Raw genomic sequence first — 16,252 nt, forward strand, 5'->3', positions numbered from 1 at the left:
CCAGTGACATATGAGAGCTTCTCCACGGCTAAAGTCGGATCCTCTGCAGTGCCAAGGTGCATTAAGGAGATTATCGTAAAGACCAAAACAATGTCTGAACTTCAGTAACTGATATGCCTGCCAGAACAATATTTACACAAGGTTAAAAAATGCTGCATTGTAAGAGTCTTGATCTATTTATACGCTTTAAAATTCAGTGTCTAGTTTAACTGTGTCTATTGTGTGGCACCTTTTCTCTTCCAGTTAAAGTTTACAATGAGAAAAATGTTTTATGAGCCCCCTGTAACCACATACTGTAGTCCCCTGAGGACATTGTGGCTTCTCTTTAAAACAATTGATAGTGATTGTCATGAGTGAAAAAACATCACATCACTCTGTTCATGTTTGTTTGTGCTGATAAAGCCGAGTTAATCTAGTGATGACACCACTAATGAGCTTTTGCCATTTATACTGCACACACACTTTGTATTTATTCCTCATATAAATTCTTATTTTTCTTAAACTTACCTCTGTAAACCAGCGACTCTGAAAGTACAAGTGATACATCTGTGATTAACTGTCTGTGCTGCTCAGCGACAAGACGCCGGAGATCACATAAGAGTCAAAAGAATACTCAAGCAGAGACCGTTAAAATACATGACCAAATAAAGCAAGTCATTTGTGTCGAGTGAACGCCGATCTCTCTATATAAGAAGGGAGGCTGGACGCCCCCAAGGACTGACACACACCAGTCAAGGTGAGTGAGTTCCAGTCTTTTATTAGCATGAGGAACACCAGCAGCTTAATGAACAATGCAGGGCATGGCCACTTACAGCCAGACACCACAAAGTCAATATATTACTATTGTGTTTGTGCCAGGACTTCAATGTACAGTAAGTTCATTTTTTAATACATTTTAATTACATTTATTACTAAAATTTATTTGTGTCTTTCTTCAGAACCCTCATCAGACCATCGATAATCTTTTCATCTGAGGGGAGGGAAGAAGGTAATTTCTTTATTTATTTCTCAGATGAATGTATGTTCACTAAATCATAACCTTGTGTGAAATAGGTAACAAGTCAATTAACATAGCTAATTTTGTGCATCAGACTCCATTTATGATGTCCGCATCACTGAATAGGAATAAGGCGTTTTTGCTTAGTGTTATTGCTGTTACCTTTTATGACAATGTGTCCTTTTAACGTGATGTAGTGGATTGTGTAAGGAGTCATTGCATCAACAAAGACAACATAAAGTTATTGAATAATTCAGTGATGTCACTCTCTCACAAACTGTAAATCTGGGTTTGTGTTAAAGTTTTTTATTTTGCATGAAAACACAAATCAAATTAAATCATTGGTCCATTTTTCTCTGTTCTCCATTTGAGTGTTCAGCGTTGTTCTTCACATTAACAGAAAAAAAAAAAAAAGCCAGTTGGCATCATGAATGAGATGCTTGAAATACACAAGCCCAAAATTCCAGTTGGCCATCCTGAAACTCTTTGGTTCCCAGTGAAGGTTGCTTTCTGACATCTGGAGTCATGAAATAAATCACTGAAATAAACAACTGCTGCCCTGTTTTTACTCACTTGCAGTAAATCGTCACCATGGGGGACGCGGAAATGGAGTGTTTTGGCGCGGCGGCCATATACCTCCGGAAGCCAGAAAAAGAGAGAATTGAAGCTCAGAACACTCCCTTTGATGCCAAGACGTCGTACTTTGTGACCGAGCCTGCAGAGATGTACCTCAAGGGGAAACTCACAAGTAGAGAAGGCGGCAAAGCTACCGTGGAGACTCTGTGTGGAAAGGTGAGCATGATGACAGAGGAATGTTAAAATACGTAAGTGTGACGGACTGTGTGCTCCTCATTTGTTGACATACCAGTTAAGGCTGGGTAGTAAATCTATATCTCAATGTTGTGATATGAGAATAGATATTGTCTTAGATTTTGGGAATTGTAATATCTTAAGTGTTGTCTTTTCCTGGTTTTAAAGTCTGTGTTACAATAAAGTGATGTAATTTACTGGTTTTACCACACTGCTCTGTTATTTGCTTTTACTCACTTAGTCATAATATCCACATTTTTGTGAAAGCACCAATAGTCACCCCTACGATATCATCAAGGTGTTTGGTCAAAATATAGTGATGATATTTGTTCCTTTTCCATATTGCCCAGACCTCATAACATTGCATGAAGTGATGACTTGTGATGTAACAAAATATGTTTTAATGTAAGGGTAGAGTCCGCACACTTGTTAATGTTCCCATGAATGTTATTTTAATTACCACCAAGTACCACGTGACCTGTCAGGTGACCTGAACTAGAAGGTATTTGAAGGCATGGTTCTGTATTGTATTTGTCCGATAATAAGCATGACGTTCAAAACATAATTGGGGAAAAACAAAAGAAAAACATTGATGAGAATATGAAATAGTGTGCGGACTCGTCTTTATGTCTACTGTCCAGCACTTACTGTCTGGATGTGTGTGCTTTTTTCAAACCTTTTTGTACAAAATATGTTTAGCACTATAATTTCTTTGCAATAAATCCTAAAGACAAAAGGTAAAAAGATTAAACTGATCTTTTTTTTAATAGTTTTATAAAGTGTGAACACTGGCTGTAATAGAAATAATAATAAATACTGACCAGCTTGTTCTCATCACCAGTCGACTGTCAGAGCTGAAGTCTGTGTTGTTTCTGTCCCTGTAACAGACCATCACTGTGAAAGACACTGAAGTCTTCCCCATGAACCCTCCAAAGTATGATAAGATTGAGGACATGGCCATGATGACCCACCTCAGTGAACCCTCTGTGCTGTATAACCTCAAAGAGCGTTATGCAGCATGGATGATCTACGTGAGTCTGACTCGATCATTACATCAGTAGAAAAAACAATGACTACAGGAGGACGTCTGTCGATAAAACTCCTCTCTGTCTCCACAGACTTACTCAGGGCTGTTCTGCGTCACTGTGAACCCCTACAAGTGGCTCCCAGTGTATGACTCAATAGTTGTAGCAGGATACAGAGGCAAAAAGAGGGTTGAGGCTCCACCCCACATCTTCTCCATCTCTGATAATGCCTACCAGTTCATGCTCACTGGTGTGTGAGAATTGTGCCTAAACGTTGCATGTCTTCAATTGAAAATCATAAATAATATGAATAAATAATGTAAACAGATCATGCAAATAATCTGAAAATGATTTTTGTTTTACAGACCGTGAAAATCAGTCTATCCTTATCACGTAAGTTTGCTAACTTTATACATTATTTACCTAACACACTGGTATTCTGAAATCAGTGTAGCTGCATGTCAGAGAAAATTCTCAGTACACTGTATTTCTGAACATAAACAACATACAGTAATATTGACTGGACAGTCAATTCTGAACAAGAGTTTCTTTCAATGTTTGTTTAGTTCACATAAAACAAGATGTCTCTGGTGCTAACTGATCTGTTTTCATGCTCAAAGTGGAGAATCTGGTGCAGGAAAAACTGTCAACACCAAACGTGTCATCCAGTACTTTGCGACAATCGCAGTGGCTGGAGGAAAGAAAGCTGCTGAGCCAGCAGCTGGAAAAATGCAGGTAAATGAACACATCTGTTCTTAGGATAAAAATGTCAAGTGTCTGTTCACACCTGGCATTAGAATGCGTCTCCACATACATCTTGAGTAACCACTTGTGATCGGCTTTCACTTTCATTTAACGTTTTCAAAAGTTTTAACGACAGAGTTGAGCCATTTTTGTATTGTTTGTGTGAGTTTGTAGGGTCTGTTAAATAGCTGCTGCTGTGTTAGCTCGTGCTAACCAGGCAGACGTTGAACTGACTGTGAAATGGGTGGTGCGTGGTTCTGAAAATGCTCCCTCAAATTTGCTGTGTCAGATCTGTGTAACGGCAGCAACAAAAAGTTGGCCTGTTTGTTGGAGAGTCAGATAAGCAAGTGTGTCAGCTGAATAGGTAGTCCTTCAACAGTTCTGGGGACTTAGTGAGAGGAACTGCCCACTGGGAAGCTCCACCGAAAACTACAGACCTTCAAGGGCTACTTTTTTGTTTGCATTCACACTGCCAATAGGAACGCTGAGTGACATATTGTAAGCCATGCAGCAACTGGTACAGCACCATCGCTTTGATGAGTCAAAAATGCTTTGTATTTTTACTGTCACTTATCTGCTCAGTAAATGCATTGGGGAGGCTTTGAGTGCACTCACACCTGTATCAAGAGCTGCCCACTTGTGATCCGATCAATCAATATGCATGTTAATATTGGGTGTTGAATAATATTGGACCAGCTGGTATGAAGCATTAATTTTAGTTTTTTCCCTGACTTGTTTTCTGAATAAAGGGGTCGCTGGAGGATCAAATCATTGCAGCCAACCCTCTGCTGGAGGCTTATGGTAATGCCAAAACTGTGAGGAATGACAACTCATCCCGCTTTGTAAGTTCTTGTTAATCTGAGTCTTATGAAACAAAATCTCAATGCAAAATTTATAACTCTAATGCAAGGTCCACTTTTAAATAGGGTAAATTCATCAGAATCCATTTTGGAACGACTGGGAAGCTGGCCTCAGCAGACATTGAAACATGTAAGACTAGAAATCATAAAGCAGTTTGTTTTTGTTCAGCTCATTCTACAGAACTGAATGGTGCCTAACTGTGTGTCTGACAGATCTGCTGGAGAAGTCTCGTGTGACGTTCCAGCTATCTGCTGAGAGGAGCTACCACATCTTCTATCAGCTCATGACAGGTCACAAACCTGAGCTGATAGGTGAGACATTTTTGATTTTTAAAGGCCAATCATTACCTGCTCTTTGATGTATATTTGTTTACAAGCATTAACCACGAGAGCTTTCTTTCTTCAGAGGCTCTCCTGATCACCACCAATCCATATGACTATCCCATGATCAGTCAGGGTGAAATCACTGTCAAGAGTATCGATGACGTTGAGGAGTTCATTGCTACTGATGTGAGAAAATAATCAAATCCCCACCCTCAAAAACAAAATTTGCATTCAGAAATGTGTTAATGTTTTTCCTGAGAGCAGAACTCATGACTTTTCTTTGAATCTTCACAGACTGCCATTGACATCCTGGGCTTCACTGGAGAAGAGAAGGCAAGCATTTACAAGCTGACTGGAGCTGTGATGCATCACGGAGCGCTGAAGTTCAAGCAGAAGCAGCGTGAAGAGCAGGCTGAGCCTGATGGCACTGAGGGTATGTCACACTTTTGACAACCAGTGAAAAGTTATGATTTGGAATCTTCTGTAATCTATTTAAATGACGTCTTATCTCTTGGTTACCTCTTCTTTTCAGTCGCCGATAAAATCTCATACCTCATGGGCCTAAACTCAGCCGACTTACTGAAAGCATTGTGCTACCCCAGGGTGAAAGTCGGAAATGAGTTTGTGACTAAGGGCCAGACTGTGCCTCAGGTAAAGTGTTCACATAGAGTCCTACACCCTGTTTAACCCCTAAGAACTCTGAATCATTTCGTTGTTCATTTGTGTAACAGCCTCATTAATTTTATCATTGTTGCATCTGTAAAAATCAGGTAAACAACGCTGTCATGGCCCTCTGCAAGTCTGTCTATGAGAAAATGTTCTTGTGGATGGTCGTCAGAATTAATGAGATGTTGGATACCAAGCAGGCAAGAAGCTATTTCATCGGTGTCCTGGATATTGCTGGGTTTGAAATCTTTGATGTGAGTTTTGTGACACTGTTTTGTTTTTGATAATGATAATGATGATGATGATGATTTTGTGGTTGAGGAAGTAACTTTGACTTGTTACAAATCAAGTTCAACAGCTTGGAGCAGCTGTGCATCAACTTCACCAATGAAAAACTGCAACAGTTTTTCAACCACCACATGTTTGTCCTGGAGCAAGAGGAGTACAAGAAAGAGGGAATTGAATGGGAGTTCATTGATTTTGGTATGGACTTGGCTGCCTGTATTGAGCTGATTGAGAAGGTGCGCACCACGTTGTTTATTTACAGACACATAAAACTATCCCATGCCTTGAAAGCTTTTGTTTTAAATAATCATTTCCTCATGACAGCCAATGGGCATCTTCTCCATTCTTGAAGAGGAGTGTATGTTCCCCAAGGCAACAGACATGACCTTCAAGAACAAACTGTATGACCAGCATCTTGGAAAAACCAAAGCTTTTGAGAAGCCAAAACCTACCAAAGGCAAAGCTGAGGCTCACTTTTCTCTGGTGCACTATGCCGGCACTGTTGACTACAACATCACGGGCTGGCTCGACAAAAACAAAGACCCCCTGAACGACTCAGTTGTTCAGCTCTACCAGAAGTCTTCAACCAAACTGTTGGCCTTCCTGTATGCATCACATGCCTCAGCAGATGGTACATGCTGTTGCTCATCCCTACATTATTAGATACATTAAAAAATGAAAATGTGTGACTTCTGTTGAATTTAACCATTTTAATGTAATTGTTGTCACGCTGACAGCTGAGGGCGGTGGTGGTGGTGGAAAGAAAGGTGGCAAGAAGAAGGGTGGTTCCTTCCAGACTGTGTCTGCATTGTTTAGGGTAAGATTAAAATCAAACTTTGTACTCCATTGCACTAATTAAAAGGCAATAAATCAAGTTCAAGTTTATAGTTTCTTTGCACATCATATCATACATCAGTGTGCTGTCCAGATGGAGAGCAGGCAGCTGTAATAATAGAGTGCCTTTTGCCAATGCAATGTCATTTTAATTCTTCAGGAGAATTTGGGCAAGCTGATGACAAATTTGAGGAGCACACATCCCCATTTTGTGCGCTGCCTGATTCCCAATGAGTCAAAGACACCAGGTATGTGCCATTTTTTTCAGCGTTGATTTAACTCATAAATTTAATAAAGATATGGATGTTGGAGACATAAAGCAAGTCAAAGAATGTATCATGGGATCTGACCATTTCTAGTACAGTTACTAATTACAAATAACAAATAATATATCGTAGGTCTCATGGAGAACTTCCTGGTCATCCACCAGCTGAGGTGTAACGGCGTGCTGGAAGGTATCAGGATCTGCAGGAAAGGTTTCCCCAGCAGAATCCTCTACGGTGACTTCAAGCAGAGGTAGCAGAAATATAATCTTGACACCCATTGAAAAGCATCTTAGAATGAATGTGTCTAACCAAATGAAATCCTTGCTTTTAGATACAAAGTACTGAATGCTAGTGTCATCCCAGAGGGCCAATTCATTGACAACAAGAAAGCCTCAGAGAAATTGCTGGGATCCATCGATGTAGACCATACTCAGTACAAGTTTGGCCACACTAAGGTAGAGTAATAGTTGTTTCCCTGGCTTCCCAGGCTTTTTACAAAGAGGTGTAAATTAACTTTCATCAAAAATCATTATTTAAAAATAAATTAATTACTGGCTCTCAGGTGTTCTTCAAAGCCGGTCTGCTGGGAGTTCTGGAGGAGATGAGAGATGAGAAACTGGCTGAGCTGGTCACAATGACTCAGTCTCTCTGCAGAGGTTTCCAAATGAGGAAAGAGTTTGTCAAGATGATGGAGCGCAGGTACTATGTCTGTCTGTTACTGATGTTGTCTAAATTTTTAAACGTATGTTTTTAAAGTCTGGCACTTTTCAACATTTTCTAACTCAAACTAATTTTTTCTGTGTTGCTGTCAGAGAGGCCATTTACACCATCCAGTACAACGTCCGCTCATTCATGAATGTCAAAACCTGGCCATGGATGAAGCTGTACTTCAAGATTAAGCCCCTGCTGAAGAGTGCAGAGACTGAAAAAGAGATGGCACAAATGAAAGAGGACTTTGGAAAGACCAAAGAGGAACTTGCAAAGGTTTCGGCTAAGAAGAAGGAACTGGAGGAGAAGATGGTGTCTCTGCTGCAGGAGAAGAATGACCTGTTGTTGCAAGTGCAGTCTGTAAGCTGGATTTTCCACTTCATGTGTATGTAAAGTAAATATTCTACATCAAATGACTGATTTGGCAATGACAAATACCTGTTTGCGTTGACTTTAAGGAATCTGAAAACCTCAGTGATGCAGAGGAAAGGTGTGAGGGGCTAATCAAAGCAAAAATCCAGCTTGAGGCCAAACTCAAAGAGACATCCGAGAGACTGGAGGATGAGGAGGAAATGAATGCTGAGTTGACTGCAAAGAAGAGGAAGCTGGAGGATGAGTGCTCTGAGCTGAAGAAAGACATTGATGACTTGGAGCTCACCCTGGCCAAAGTGGAAAAGGAGAAACATGCCACTGAGAACAAGGTCACAAGAAGGCTTTTCAAATAAATTTTTTCTCCTGTAGATGAAAAATGTGTCAGTAATTAAAATTCATGTCAACTTTTATAGGTCAAAAACCTTACAGAGGAAATGACATCTCAAGATGAGACCATTGCCAAGTTGACCAAAGAGAAGAAAGCCCTCCAAGAGGCCCATCAGCAGACCCTTGATGATCTGCAGGCAGAGGAAGACAAAGTCAAGACCCTTGATGATCTGCAGGCAGAGGAAGACAAAGTCAACTCTCTGACGAAGTCCAAGACCAAACTGGAGCAGCAAGTTGACGATGTGAGTATTCAACATTTAAAAGCAAATGTTAATTCACTTATAAAACAGCAAAATTCTTGGTATTCTAATGATGTCAGTCCTAATCAATTAGATGACAACTGTGGTAAGAGCACTGACAAATTGACCGTTGTCTTGCTTAGTAGACACATTTTGATAATCAATCAGGGTTAGTGCTAACTTAATACAATAACGGTAAGCTGACCTCCCAGCTGTCCCATTCTCTGCTGGGGACTGACGCTGATCATGGCACACTGCTTTCCCCTACACAAGAAAATTGCCACTTTTAACAATAAAAAGTATCTGTATCACTATCGGCGATTCTAGCCCTGTATTACTTGGTATCGTATCAAAACCAAATTTTTTGGTATCGCCCACCCCTAAACCTAAGCTAAGGTTAGCCAGCTAGCTGTAACCCACCCAGCGTTACACAGCATGGATCTGCCGTTGGTTGCTTCAGAACATCAGCTGACAAAGTAATTTACGACCGGCAAGGTAGTTAGTATCATGGAGCCAATGATCCAAATTGCAACATTATTCTTAATACGACTTTAATTCTTTTTCCAGCATTCTATCAACATTATGCCGGTCCATCACGTTCAGTTTTGTTTATGCCACTGTTAATGGATTTTGGCCGATGCTCAGGTACACCAGCAAGAGGATGCTGACTACATTTGTCTTAAGGGTCACCAGTGTCACTAATAGCAAGCATTTTCTGAAAGTTGCGTACAGAACCTTTAAGGATTATAACTTTAAACATCTGTTACGTTGACAGCTTGAAGGTTCTCTGGAGCAAGAAAAGAAGCTCCGCATGGATCTTGAGCGAGCTAAAAGAAAGCTTGAAGGAGATTTGAAACTGGCCCAGGAATCCATAATGGATCTGGAGAATGACAAGCAACAGGCTGATGAGAAACTTAAGAAGTAAGAATAAACAAACGCCATTCGTCTAGCGACTTGCAAAAAATGATTCCATGAGAGGCACTGCTTACGCATAACTTTAATATGCCAATTTATTCTGTCCCCTGCAGGAAGGACTTTGAGGTAACCCAGCTCCTGAGTAAGATCGAGGATGAGCAGTCTCTTGGAATCCAGCTCCAGAAAAAGATAAAGGAACTGCAGGTACGAATGGAAGTATTAGTTGAAGGTATTAAGAACATTCAAATATCTTGAGGGATCTTTAGTTATACCTTTTGTGTTTCAGGCTCGTATTGAGGAGCTGGAGGAAGAGATTGAGGCTGAGCGAGCTGCTCGGGCCAAGGTGGAGAAGCAGAGGTCTGATCTCTCCAGGGAACTTGAGGAGATCAGCGAGAGGCTCGAAGAAGCTGGCGGAGCGACAGCTGCTCAGATAGAGATGAACAAGAAGCGTGAGGCCGAGTTTCAGAAGCTGCGACGTGATCTCGAAGAGTCCACCCTGCAGCATGAGGCCACTGCTGCAGCTCTCCGCAAGAAGCAAGCTGACAGCGTGGCAGAGCTGGGAGAACAGATTGATAACCTCCAGAGAGTCAAACAGAAGCTGGAGAAAGAGAAAAGTGAATACAGGATGGAGATCGATGACCTCAGCAGCAATATGGAGTCTGTCGCCAAATCAAAGGTGAGAGAGCTAAAGTTTTTTACAGGGAACAAAAAAAGGGTAATATTTTCATTACTAATACACGTTTCCTTTTGCCAGGCAAACCTTGAGAAGTTATGCAGGACATTAGAGGATCAACTGAGTGAGCTCAAATCCAAGAATGATGAAAATGTTCGTCAGCTAAATGACCTGAGTGCACAAAAAGCACGGCTTCAAACTGAAAATGGTATGAATATTATGTTTTTTCTGCAAACTAAGTCTAACTTGTCTTGAATGTACTTAATTCAAACTTTACCTCCTATTGTTTCTCCCCTATTTTTAACAACCCTATTCCACCTTTGCTCTCTTCTACCTAAATTTAAGATCTTGTTAATACATGCACACATCAGCATGTTACTAGCTGCAAAATCTCCCTCTGTTCAACATTATGGCTGAGGAGGAAAACACTGTATACATTGCTACATAAGCTGTTGCAATTTTGTTCTGATGTACGTTATATCTTTGATTAGGTGAATTTACGCGTCAGATGGAGGAGAAAGAAGCTCTAATTTCTCAACTGACAAGAGGCAAGCAGGCTTACACTCAGCAGATTGAGGAACTGAAGAGGCACATAGAGGAGGAAGTCAAGGTAACAGTCCGTCAAATCAGCAGGATAATTACAAAGCAAAAGGCCACCAGACAATTGGTATCAAATATTAATCAGGTGCTCATTTTGTCCATAGGCCAAGAACGCCCTGGCTCACGCTGTTCAGTCAGCTCGTCATGACTGCGACCTGCTCAGAGAGCAGTATGAGGAGGAGCAGGAGGCCAAATGTGAGCTGCAACGTGGCATGTCCAAGGCTAACAGCGAGGTGGCTCAGTGGAGAACCAAATACGAGACTGATGCCATTCAGCGCACTGAGGAGCTGGAGGAGGCCAAGTAAATAACCGTCCTAAAATTACACAGTTTTCACATGCCTTAATTTAGTTAATCATCATAAATCTTTTTGCAGGAAAAAGCTTGCCCAGCGTCTTCAGGATGCAGAGGAATCCATCGAGGCTGTGAATGCAAAGTGTGCCTCTCTGGAAAAGACCAAACAGAGACTGCAGGGTGAAGTGGAGGACCTGATGATTGATGTGGAGAGAGCTAATGCTCTGGCTGCTAACCTCGACAAGAAACAAAGGAACTTTGACAAGGTCAGATATTTTTGTATAAACATGCACTATTGACTGGATAACATGAGATGACAAAAAGACACTCAGTTGTTTCTTGTACTTTCAGGTTCTTGCAGAGTGGAAGCAGAAGTATGAAGAGAGCCAGGCAGAGCTGGAGGGAGCTCAGAAGGAGAGCCGCTCATTGAGCACTGAGATATTCAAGCTTAAAAATTCATATGAAGAAGCTCTGGACCAACTGGAGACAATGAAGAGGGAGAACAAGAACCTGCAACGTAACATAGTTCATTCTGCTTTTCCCAAAATATATGCACACACCAAGTCAATTTATCTAATGTTTCTGTTTTACTTTGTTTTTTTTATATTGCTTTATATTCTAATAAGTATAAATCTGCTCCAACAGAGGAGATCTCAGACTTGACTGAACAAATTGGTGAGACTGGTAAGACGATTCATGAGCTGGAGAAGGGAAAGAAGACTGTGGAAAGTGAGAAGACAGAGATCCAGACTGCTTTAGAAGAAGCAGAGGTAAATATTAGCAGAGCTTTAGAGCGCACCTGCATGAGACACATTGTGTAAAGGTTTTAGACACCTCAGTGCTATTGTTCTTCAACCTTACTGAGCTTCAGTTTATGCATTTTAAATGAACTGTTCTGTGCTCTAGTTTATAATGACACACTCATTCACAGGCTACTCTGGAACATGAGGAATCGAAGATCATGCGTGTTCAGCTGGAGCTCACCCAAGTCAAGAGTGAAATTGACAGAAAACTTGCAGAGAAGGACGAGGAGATTGAGCAGATCAAGAGGAACAGCCAGAGAGTGATCGAGTCCATGCAAAGCAATTTGGATTCTGAGGTCAGGAGCAGGAATGATGCCTTGAGAATCAAGAAGAAGATGGAGGGAGACCTCAATGAGATGGAGATTCAGCTGAGCCATGCCAACCGCCAGGCAGCTGAAGCCCAGAAACAACTGAGATTTGTGCAGGGACAGCTGAAGGTATATCTACTGAAGGATTTGTGGCAGTGTCTTGCTTCAAAAACAAGCTGAAAGTGTTTGCTGATATGTCTATCAATGTTTTACAATTTAGGATGCACAACTGCACCTTGATGAAGCTCTCAGAGGCCAGGAAGACATGAAGGAGCAGGTTGCCATGGTGGAGCGCAGGAACAACCTGATGCTGGCTGAGATCGAGGAGCTGAGAGCTGCACTGGAGCAGACGGAGAGAAGCCGCAAAGTGGCTGAACAGGAGCTGATTGATGCCAGTGAGCGTGTGGGACTGCTGCACTCTCAGGTATGCTCTAAGGCTGAGAAAACAAGAATTTTACTTCGTACTTCTATAGATTAGTGCATTGAACTTCATGTTTCCTTCTTCAATAATAGAATACCAGCCTCATCAACACCAAGAAGAAGATGGAGGCTGACCTTGTCCAGGTCCAAGGTGAAGTGGAAGATGCTGTTCAGGAAGCAAGAAATGCTGAAGAAAAGGCCAAGAAGGCCATCACTGATGTGAGTCATCCTTACGCATTTATATGTCACTGAAAACATAGTATAGAGCTATTATGTCAATGGATAACATTATACTTCAGGCTACTTCACCTTCTATGGTTCTCTAACAGTAGACTGCAACAGGCTCACACCAAATAAAACTGTATTTAACATTTCAGGCAGCCATGATGGCAGAGGAGCTGAAGAAGGAGCAGGACACAAGCGCTCATTTGGAGAGGATGAAGAAGAACCTGGAGGTGACGGTGAAGGACCTGCAGCACCGCCTTGATGAAGCTGAGAATCTGGCCATGAAGGGTGGCAAGAAGCAGCTCCAGAAACTGGAGCAAAGGGTAAAGACCAATTTGATCTGAACCAAATGGTTGATGAACCATTTGATTCAATATTAAAGTCTTTCCCTCCAAGTAACAGCATGCATCGTTCATATCTCAGGTGCGCGAGCTTGAGACAGAAGTTGAAAGTGAGCAGAGACGAGGAGCAGATGCCATCAAAGGTGTTCGTAAATACGAGAGAAGAGTGAAGGAGCTCACCTATCAGGTAGGCAATTTGTGTTCTTATCGACTGGTACAGTCAGTGATAAAGGTGCAAATTAATATATTGTAATCATGAATTTGTGTTAACTGCAGACAGAGGAGGACAAGAAGAATGTCGCCAGACTTCAGGATCTGGTGGACAAGCTGCAGCTGAAAGTGAAGGCCTACAAGAGGCAGGCTGAGGAGGCGGTGAGTCAGAACATTTTTACTATATTGTCTCAATAAAGTTGTATGCAGTACACTCAGACCTAGAGACAGAAAAATACAACCACACTCTTCTTTTGTGTCTGTTAAATGTCTGACATTATAACCAGAATCAGTAGATATCTTTGTCCTAAGTATTGATGGAAGTTGACTTGGGTGTTGAATATACTCACAGGAGGAGCAGGCCAACACTCACCTGTCCAGGTACAGGAAGGTGCAGCATGAGATGGAAGAAGCCCAGGAGCGCGCTGACATTGCTGAGTCTCAGGTCAACAAGCTGAGGGCAAAGAGTCGTGAAGTTGGAAAAGTAAGTAATACATAAAAACTAATTGGTTTCATGAGCTAATGTTGTTTGATGGATATATTTTTATAAAAATATTTACTGTCATTTGTCTGTATCAGTCCTGCAAAGTTTTTACTCTCATAAGCTAAATGCCACTCATTATTTCTTTTTCCATTTTCTGTCCATTTCAGGCAAAGGACGGTGAAGAGTAAGCTGCAAAATTTTTGAGAGGCACGAATGAGAATCATAAAATATGCTTTTTCATTCAAATGCTCTCACTAAATATTGTAGATCTATATTAAATAAATTCTGTTGCCAGTGTGCCGTCTTCATACCTTTTTTTGCACTACACAAACATATGTACCACCACACAAAAAGAGTAGGTTGGTGTCTCTGGATACACTACACTTGTAGTAAAAGAATTACTATTATTTGTAGAAGCAGTCATAGTCTGTTGTAGTAAAACAAACCTTAGACAAGTATATTGTGTCATTATGGTATTGAGTTTGGATGTCTTGGGATCTGAATCCACAAATCAAACTCCATTAAACACGATCTGCCACGAAAAGCACGTTCTTATTTTTTCATTTAATTTGCATCATTTTATTTATTTAAAGGACGTTTTGTTAATGTGGGACAAACAGCATTGATGCCATTGTATCTCAGCCAGTGGTTCCCAACTGGTCCAGCCATGGGGTCCAGATTTCTCCTTAGTCATTGGTTCAAGGTCCACACAGTTTTATATAGTCACCGTCCTACTTGGGTTTAGTCATGTAGTTCAGTTAGTTTGCTGTCACTCTACAGCAGGAAACGGCACTGCAGTATAAAAGCTCTGTGCTGGAAATTCACTGTATCTAAAAATAAAGAGTGTTTTTTACAAACATGACAGATTTCACTTGTGGTCCATTCAGAAACCCACTTTTGGACCGCAACCCACCAGTTGGGAACCACTGGTCTAAGCATTCATAAGGGAGTAATTAAAGCATATGTGACCGTCTTTACCAACCTGACATAAGTTACTGTAGAGCAAAAAAACAAAGCATAAACAGAAGACATGTCATTTAAATACAGTTGTGTAATTAAATATTACTCATATTAATCATAAAAGATAATACCTGCAGGGAAAGAAGCCTTAATGTCACAGCTTAGCATTTTGAGAAATACTCTATCTGTAACCTTTGCTAGCAGCCGTTAGCTTAGCTGAGCTGGAAGCTGACCCGGAAGCAGGGGGAAACAGCTAGCTTACCTCGCCTCTATCCAACGTAACAAAATCCACCGACCACCACCACTGAAGCTCACTAATTAACACATTATATTGAATTTATAAAAACCGAGGTTTTATGAGGGTTATATCGGTTGGTACGTGACAGTGTCTTGGCCGGGCGCAGGACGTTAACTCCATGGAGACAAGTCGTTGCCATGAGGTTGCCAGGCAACCGTGGTGGACTCTTAGAAATACCTCTAAGATTAACTGGATAAAGCAGTTTATAAACAACACTACTTTCATTTGGATCTTTATACCAGATTTATTTTCTCTAAAATTAGATGTCTTAAATTTGGTCTTTAATGCAATTATAGAGAAACTTTTCCTACATTTTTTTTAATTTATCTTCCACAAAAAATTGGGTTTGGTGTGGTCTTTGATTTACAAACTAATTTCTTCCCCCATAAATGTTTCATTTGGAATAATAGGCATATTAGGCATATTGTGTTCAAAAATAAATCTTTAAAATAAATATTATTCTGTAAAAACTGATAAAAATAAATTAATGTTCATGGGCTGTTGTTGAGCTACTCTGAATTCCTTTTTACTTTTAGTATTACTGTAGCACAGATGAGTTTGCCACTGATATGGATGCTATTCCTTCTGGAAATGATTCCACTAAAAGGGGCAGAAAGACCAGTTTGTTTACCAACACTTGACTCTAAGATAACTAAAGTGGCTAAAATCTCTCTAACATCTACCTTAAGAAATAATGACTGTAAAATATTTTTATTATTTCAAAAAGATTGTGTTAGTAATCCTGCTGCTCTACCCTGTTGTTCTAGATTCGTTGAAAACTTTATTTGGAAAACTACTGGAAATCTTCCATACAAATATCTCCTTTTGAAGTTTGCTTCAAAATCACACATAGATATTATCTTGCAAATCATTATCTTCTTAGGTTTAAGAAAGACATTTGTGTTAACTCATCATTTAGTGAAATGTATTCAGAAACAATGCTGCATCTGCTCTGTCAATGTCCCTACACTAAGCAATTTTGGAAAGATGTGTCCCAGTATATTGCAGATAACACTGACCCTAAATTTTCTCTGTACTGGGAAAATGTACTGTTTGGTATTTACAAAAACAAACAATAAAAATCTTAAAGGATGATATATAATCAAGTTGATTGTAATTTTAGCAACATATCATATTCATAAATCCAAATGTATCCATTCTAAATCTTTATTTAGTATTTTAAATGAAACCAAACAGTACATTACG

General features: G+C 40.4%; 1 protein-coding gene across 1 annotated transcript in view; it reads left to right on the forward strand.

The window, feature by feature from the left end:
* LOC126385546 (myosin-4-like) overlaps positions 1 to 14,269 on the forward strand; it is a 41,239-nt gene extending 26,970 nt beyond the window's left edge. Inside the window, exons 39-78 of the mRNA XM_050037317.1 lie at positions 1,580 to 1,789; positions 2,695 to 2,838; positions 2,926 to 3,082; positions 3,198 to 3,225; positions 3,453 to 3,567; positions 4,326 to 4,418; positions 4,503 to 4,566; positions 4,650 to 4,748; positions 4,843 to 4,946; positions 5,055 to 5,193; positions 5,293 to 5,411; positions 5,531 to 5,680; positions 5,777 to 5,947; positions 6,036 to 6,342; positions 6,449 to 6,528; positions 6,706 to 6,793; positions 6,944 to 7,061; positions 7,143 to 7,266; positions 7,374 to 7,510; positions 7,624 to 7,879; positions 7,978 to 8,220; positions 8,305 to 8,415; positions 8,455 to 8,520; positions 9,293 to 9,438; positions 9,546 to 9,636; positions 9,719 to 10,108; positions 10,187 to 10,313; positions 10,597 to 10,715; positions 10,810 to 11,006; positions 11,080 to 11,263; positions 11,349 to 11,514; positions 11,643 to 11,767; positions 11,929 to 12,237; positions 12,329 to 12,532; positions 12,622 to 12,747; positions 12,906 to 13,076; positions 13,177 to 13,281; positions 13,371 to 13,466; positions 13,657 to 13,788; positions 13,956 to 14,269. Coding sequence (XP_049893274.1) covers positions 1,580 to 1,789; positions 2,695 to 2,838; positions 2,926 to 3,082; positions 3,198 to 3,225; positions 3,453 to 3,567; positions 4,326 to 4,418; positions 4,503 to 4,566; positions 4,650 to 4,748; positions 4,843 to 4,946; positions 5,055 to 5,193; positions 5,293 to 5,411; positions 5,531 to 5,680; positions 5,777 to 5,947; positions 6,036 to 6,342; positions 6,449 to 6,528; positions 6,706 to 6,793; positions 6,944 to 7,061; positions 7,143 to 7,266; positions 7,374 to 7,510; positions 7,624 to 7,879; positions 7,978 to 8,220; positions 8,305 to 8,415; positions 8,455 to 8,520; positions 9,293 to 9,438; positions 9,546 to 9,636; positions 9,719 to 10,108; positions 10,187 to 10,313; positions 10,597 to 10,715; positions 10,810 to 11,006; positions 11,080 to 11,263; positions 11,349 to 11,514; positions 11,643 to 11,767; positions 11,929 to 12,237; positions 12,329 to 12,532; positions 12,622 to 12,747; positions 12,906 to 13,076; positions 13,177 to 13,281; positions 13,371 to 13,466; positions 13,657 to 13,788; positions 13,956 to 13,976 — 5,832 coding nt within the window. The 3' untranslated portion in view covers positions 13,977 to 14,269. The remainder of the gene's footprint in view (positions 1 to 1,579; positions 1,790 to 2,694; positions 2,839 to 2,925; positions 3,083 to 3,197; positions 3,226 to 3,452; positions 3,568 to 4,325; positions 4,419 to 4,502; positions 4,567 to 4,649; positions 4,749 to 4,842; positions 4,947 to 5,054; positions 5,194 to 5,292; positions 5,412 to 5,530; positions 5,681 to 5,776; positions 5,948 to 6,035; positions 6,343 to 6,448; positions 6,529 to 6,705; positions 6,794 to 6,943; positions 7,062 to 7,142; positions 7,267 to 7,373; positions 7,511 to 7,623; positions 7,880 to 7,977; positions 8,221 to 8,304; positions 8,416 to 8,454; positions 8,521 to 9,292; positions 9,439 to 9,545; positions 9,637 to 9,718; positions 10,109 to 10,186; positions 10,314 to 10,596; positions 10,716 to 10,809; positions 11,007 to 11,079; positions 11,264 to 11,348; positions 11,515 to 11,642; positions 11,768 to 11,928; positions 12,238 to 12,328; positions 12,533 to 12,621; positions 12,748 to 12,905; positions 13,077 to 13,176; positions 13,282 to 13,370; positions 13,467 to 13,656; positions 13,789 to 13,955) is intronic.
* The last annotated feature ends 1,983 nt before the right edge of the window (positions 14,270 to 16,252 follow it).

The sequence above is a fragment of the Epinephelus moara genome, chromosome 24 (assembly GCF_006386435.1).
Source record: "Epinephelus moara isolate mb chromosome 24, YSFRI_EMoa_1.0, whole genome shotgun sequence".
NCBI lineage: Eukaryota > Metazoa > Chordata > Actinopteri > Perciformes > Serranidae > Epinephelus > Epinephelus moara.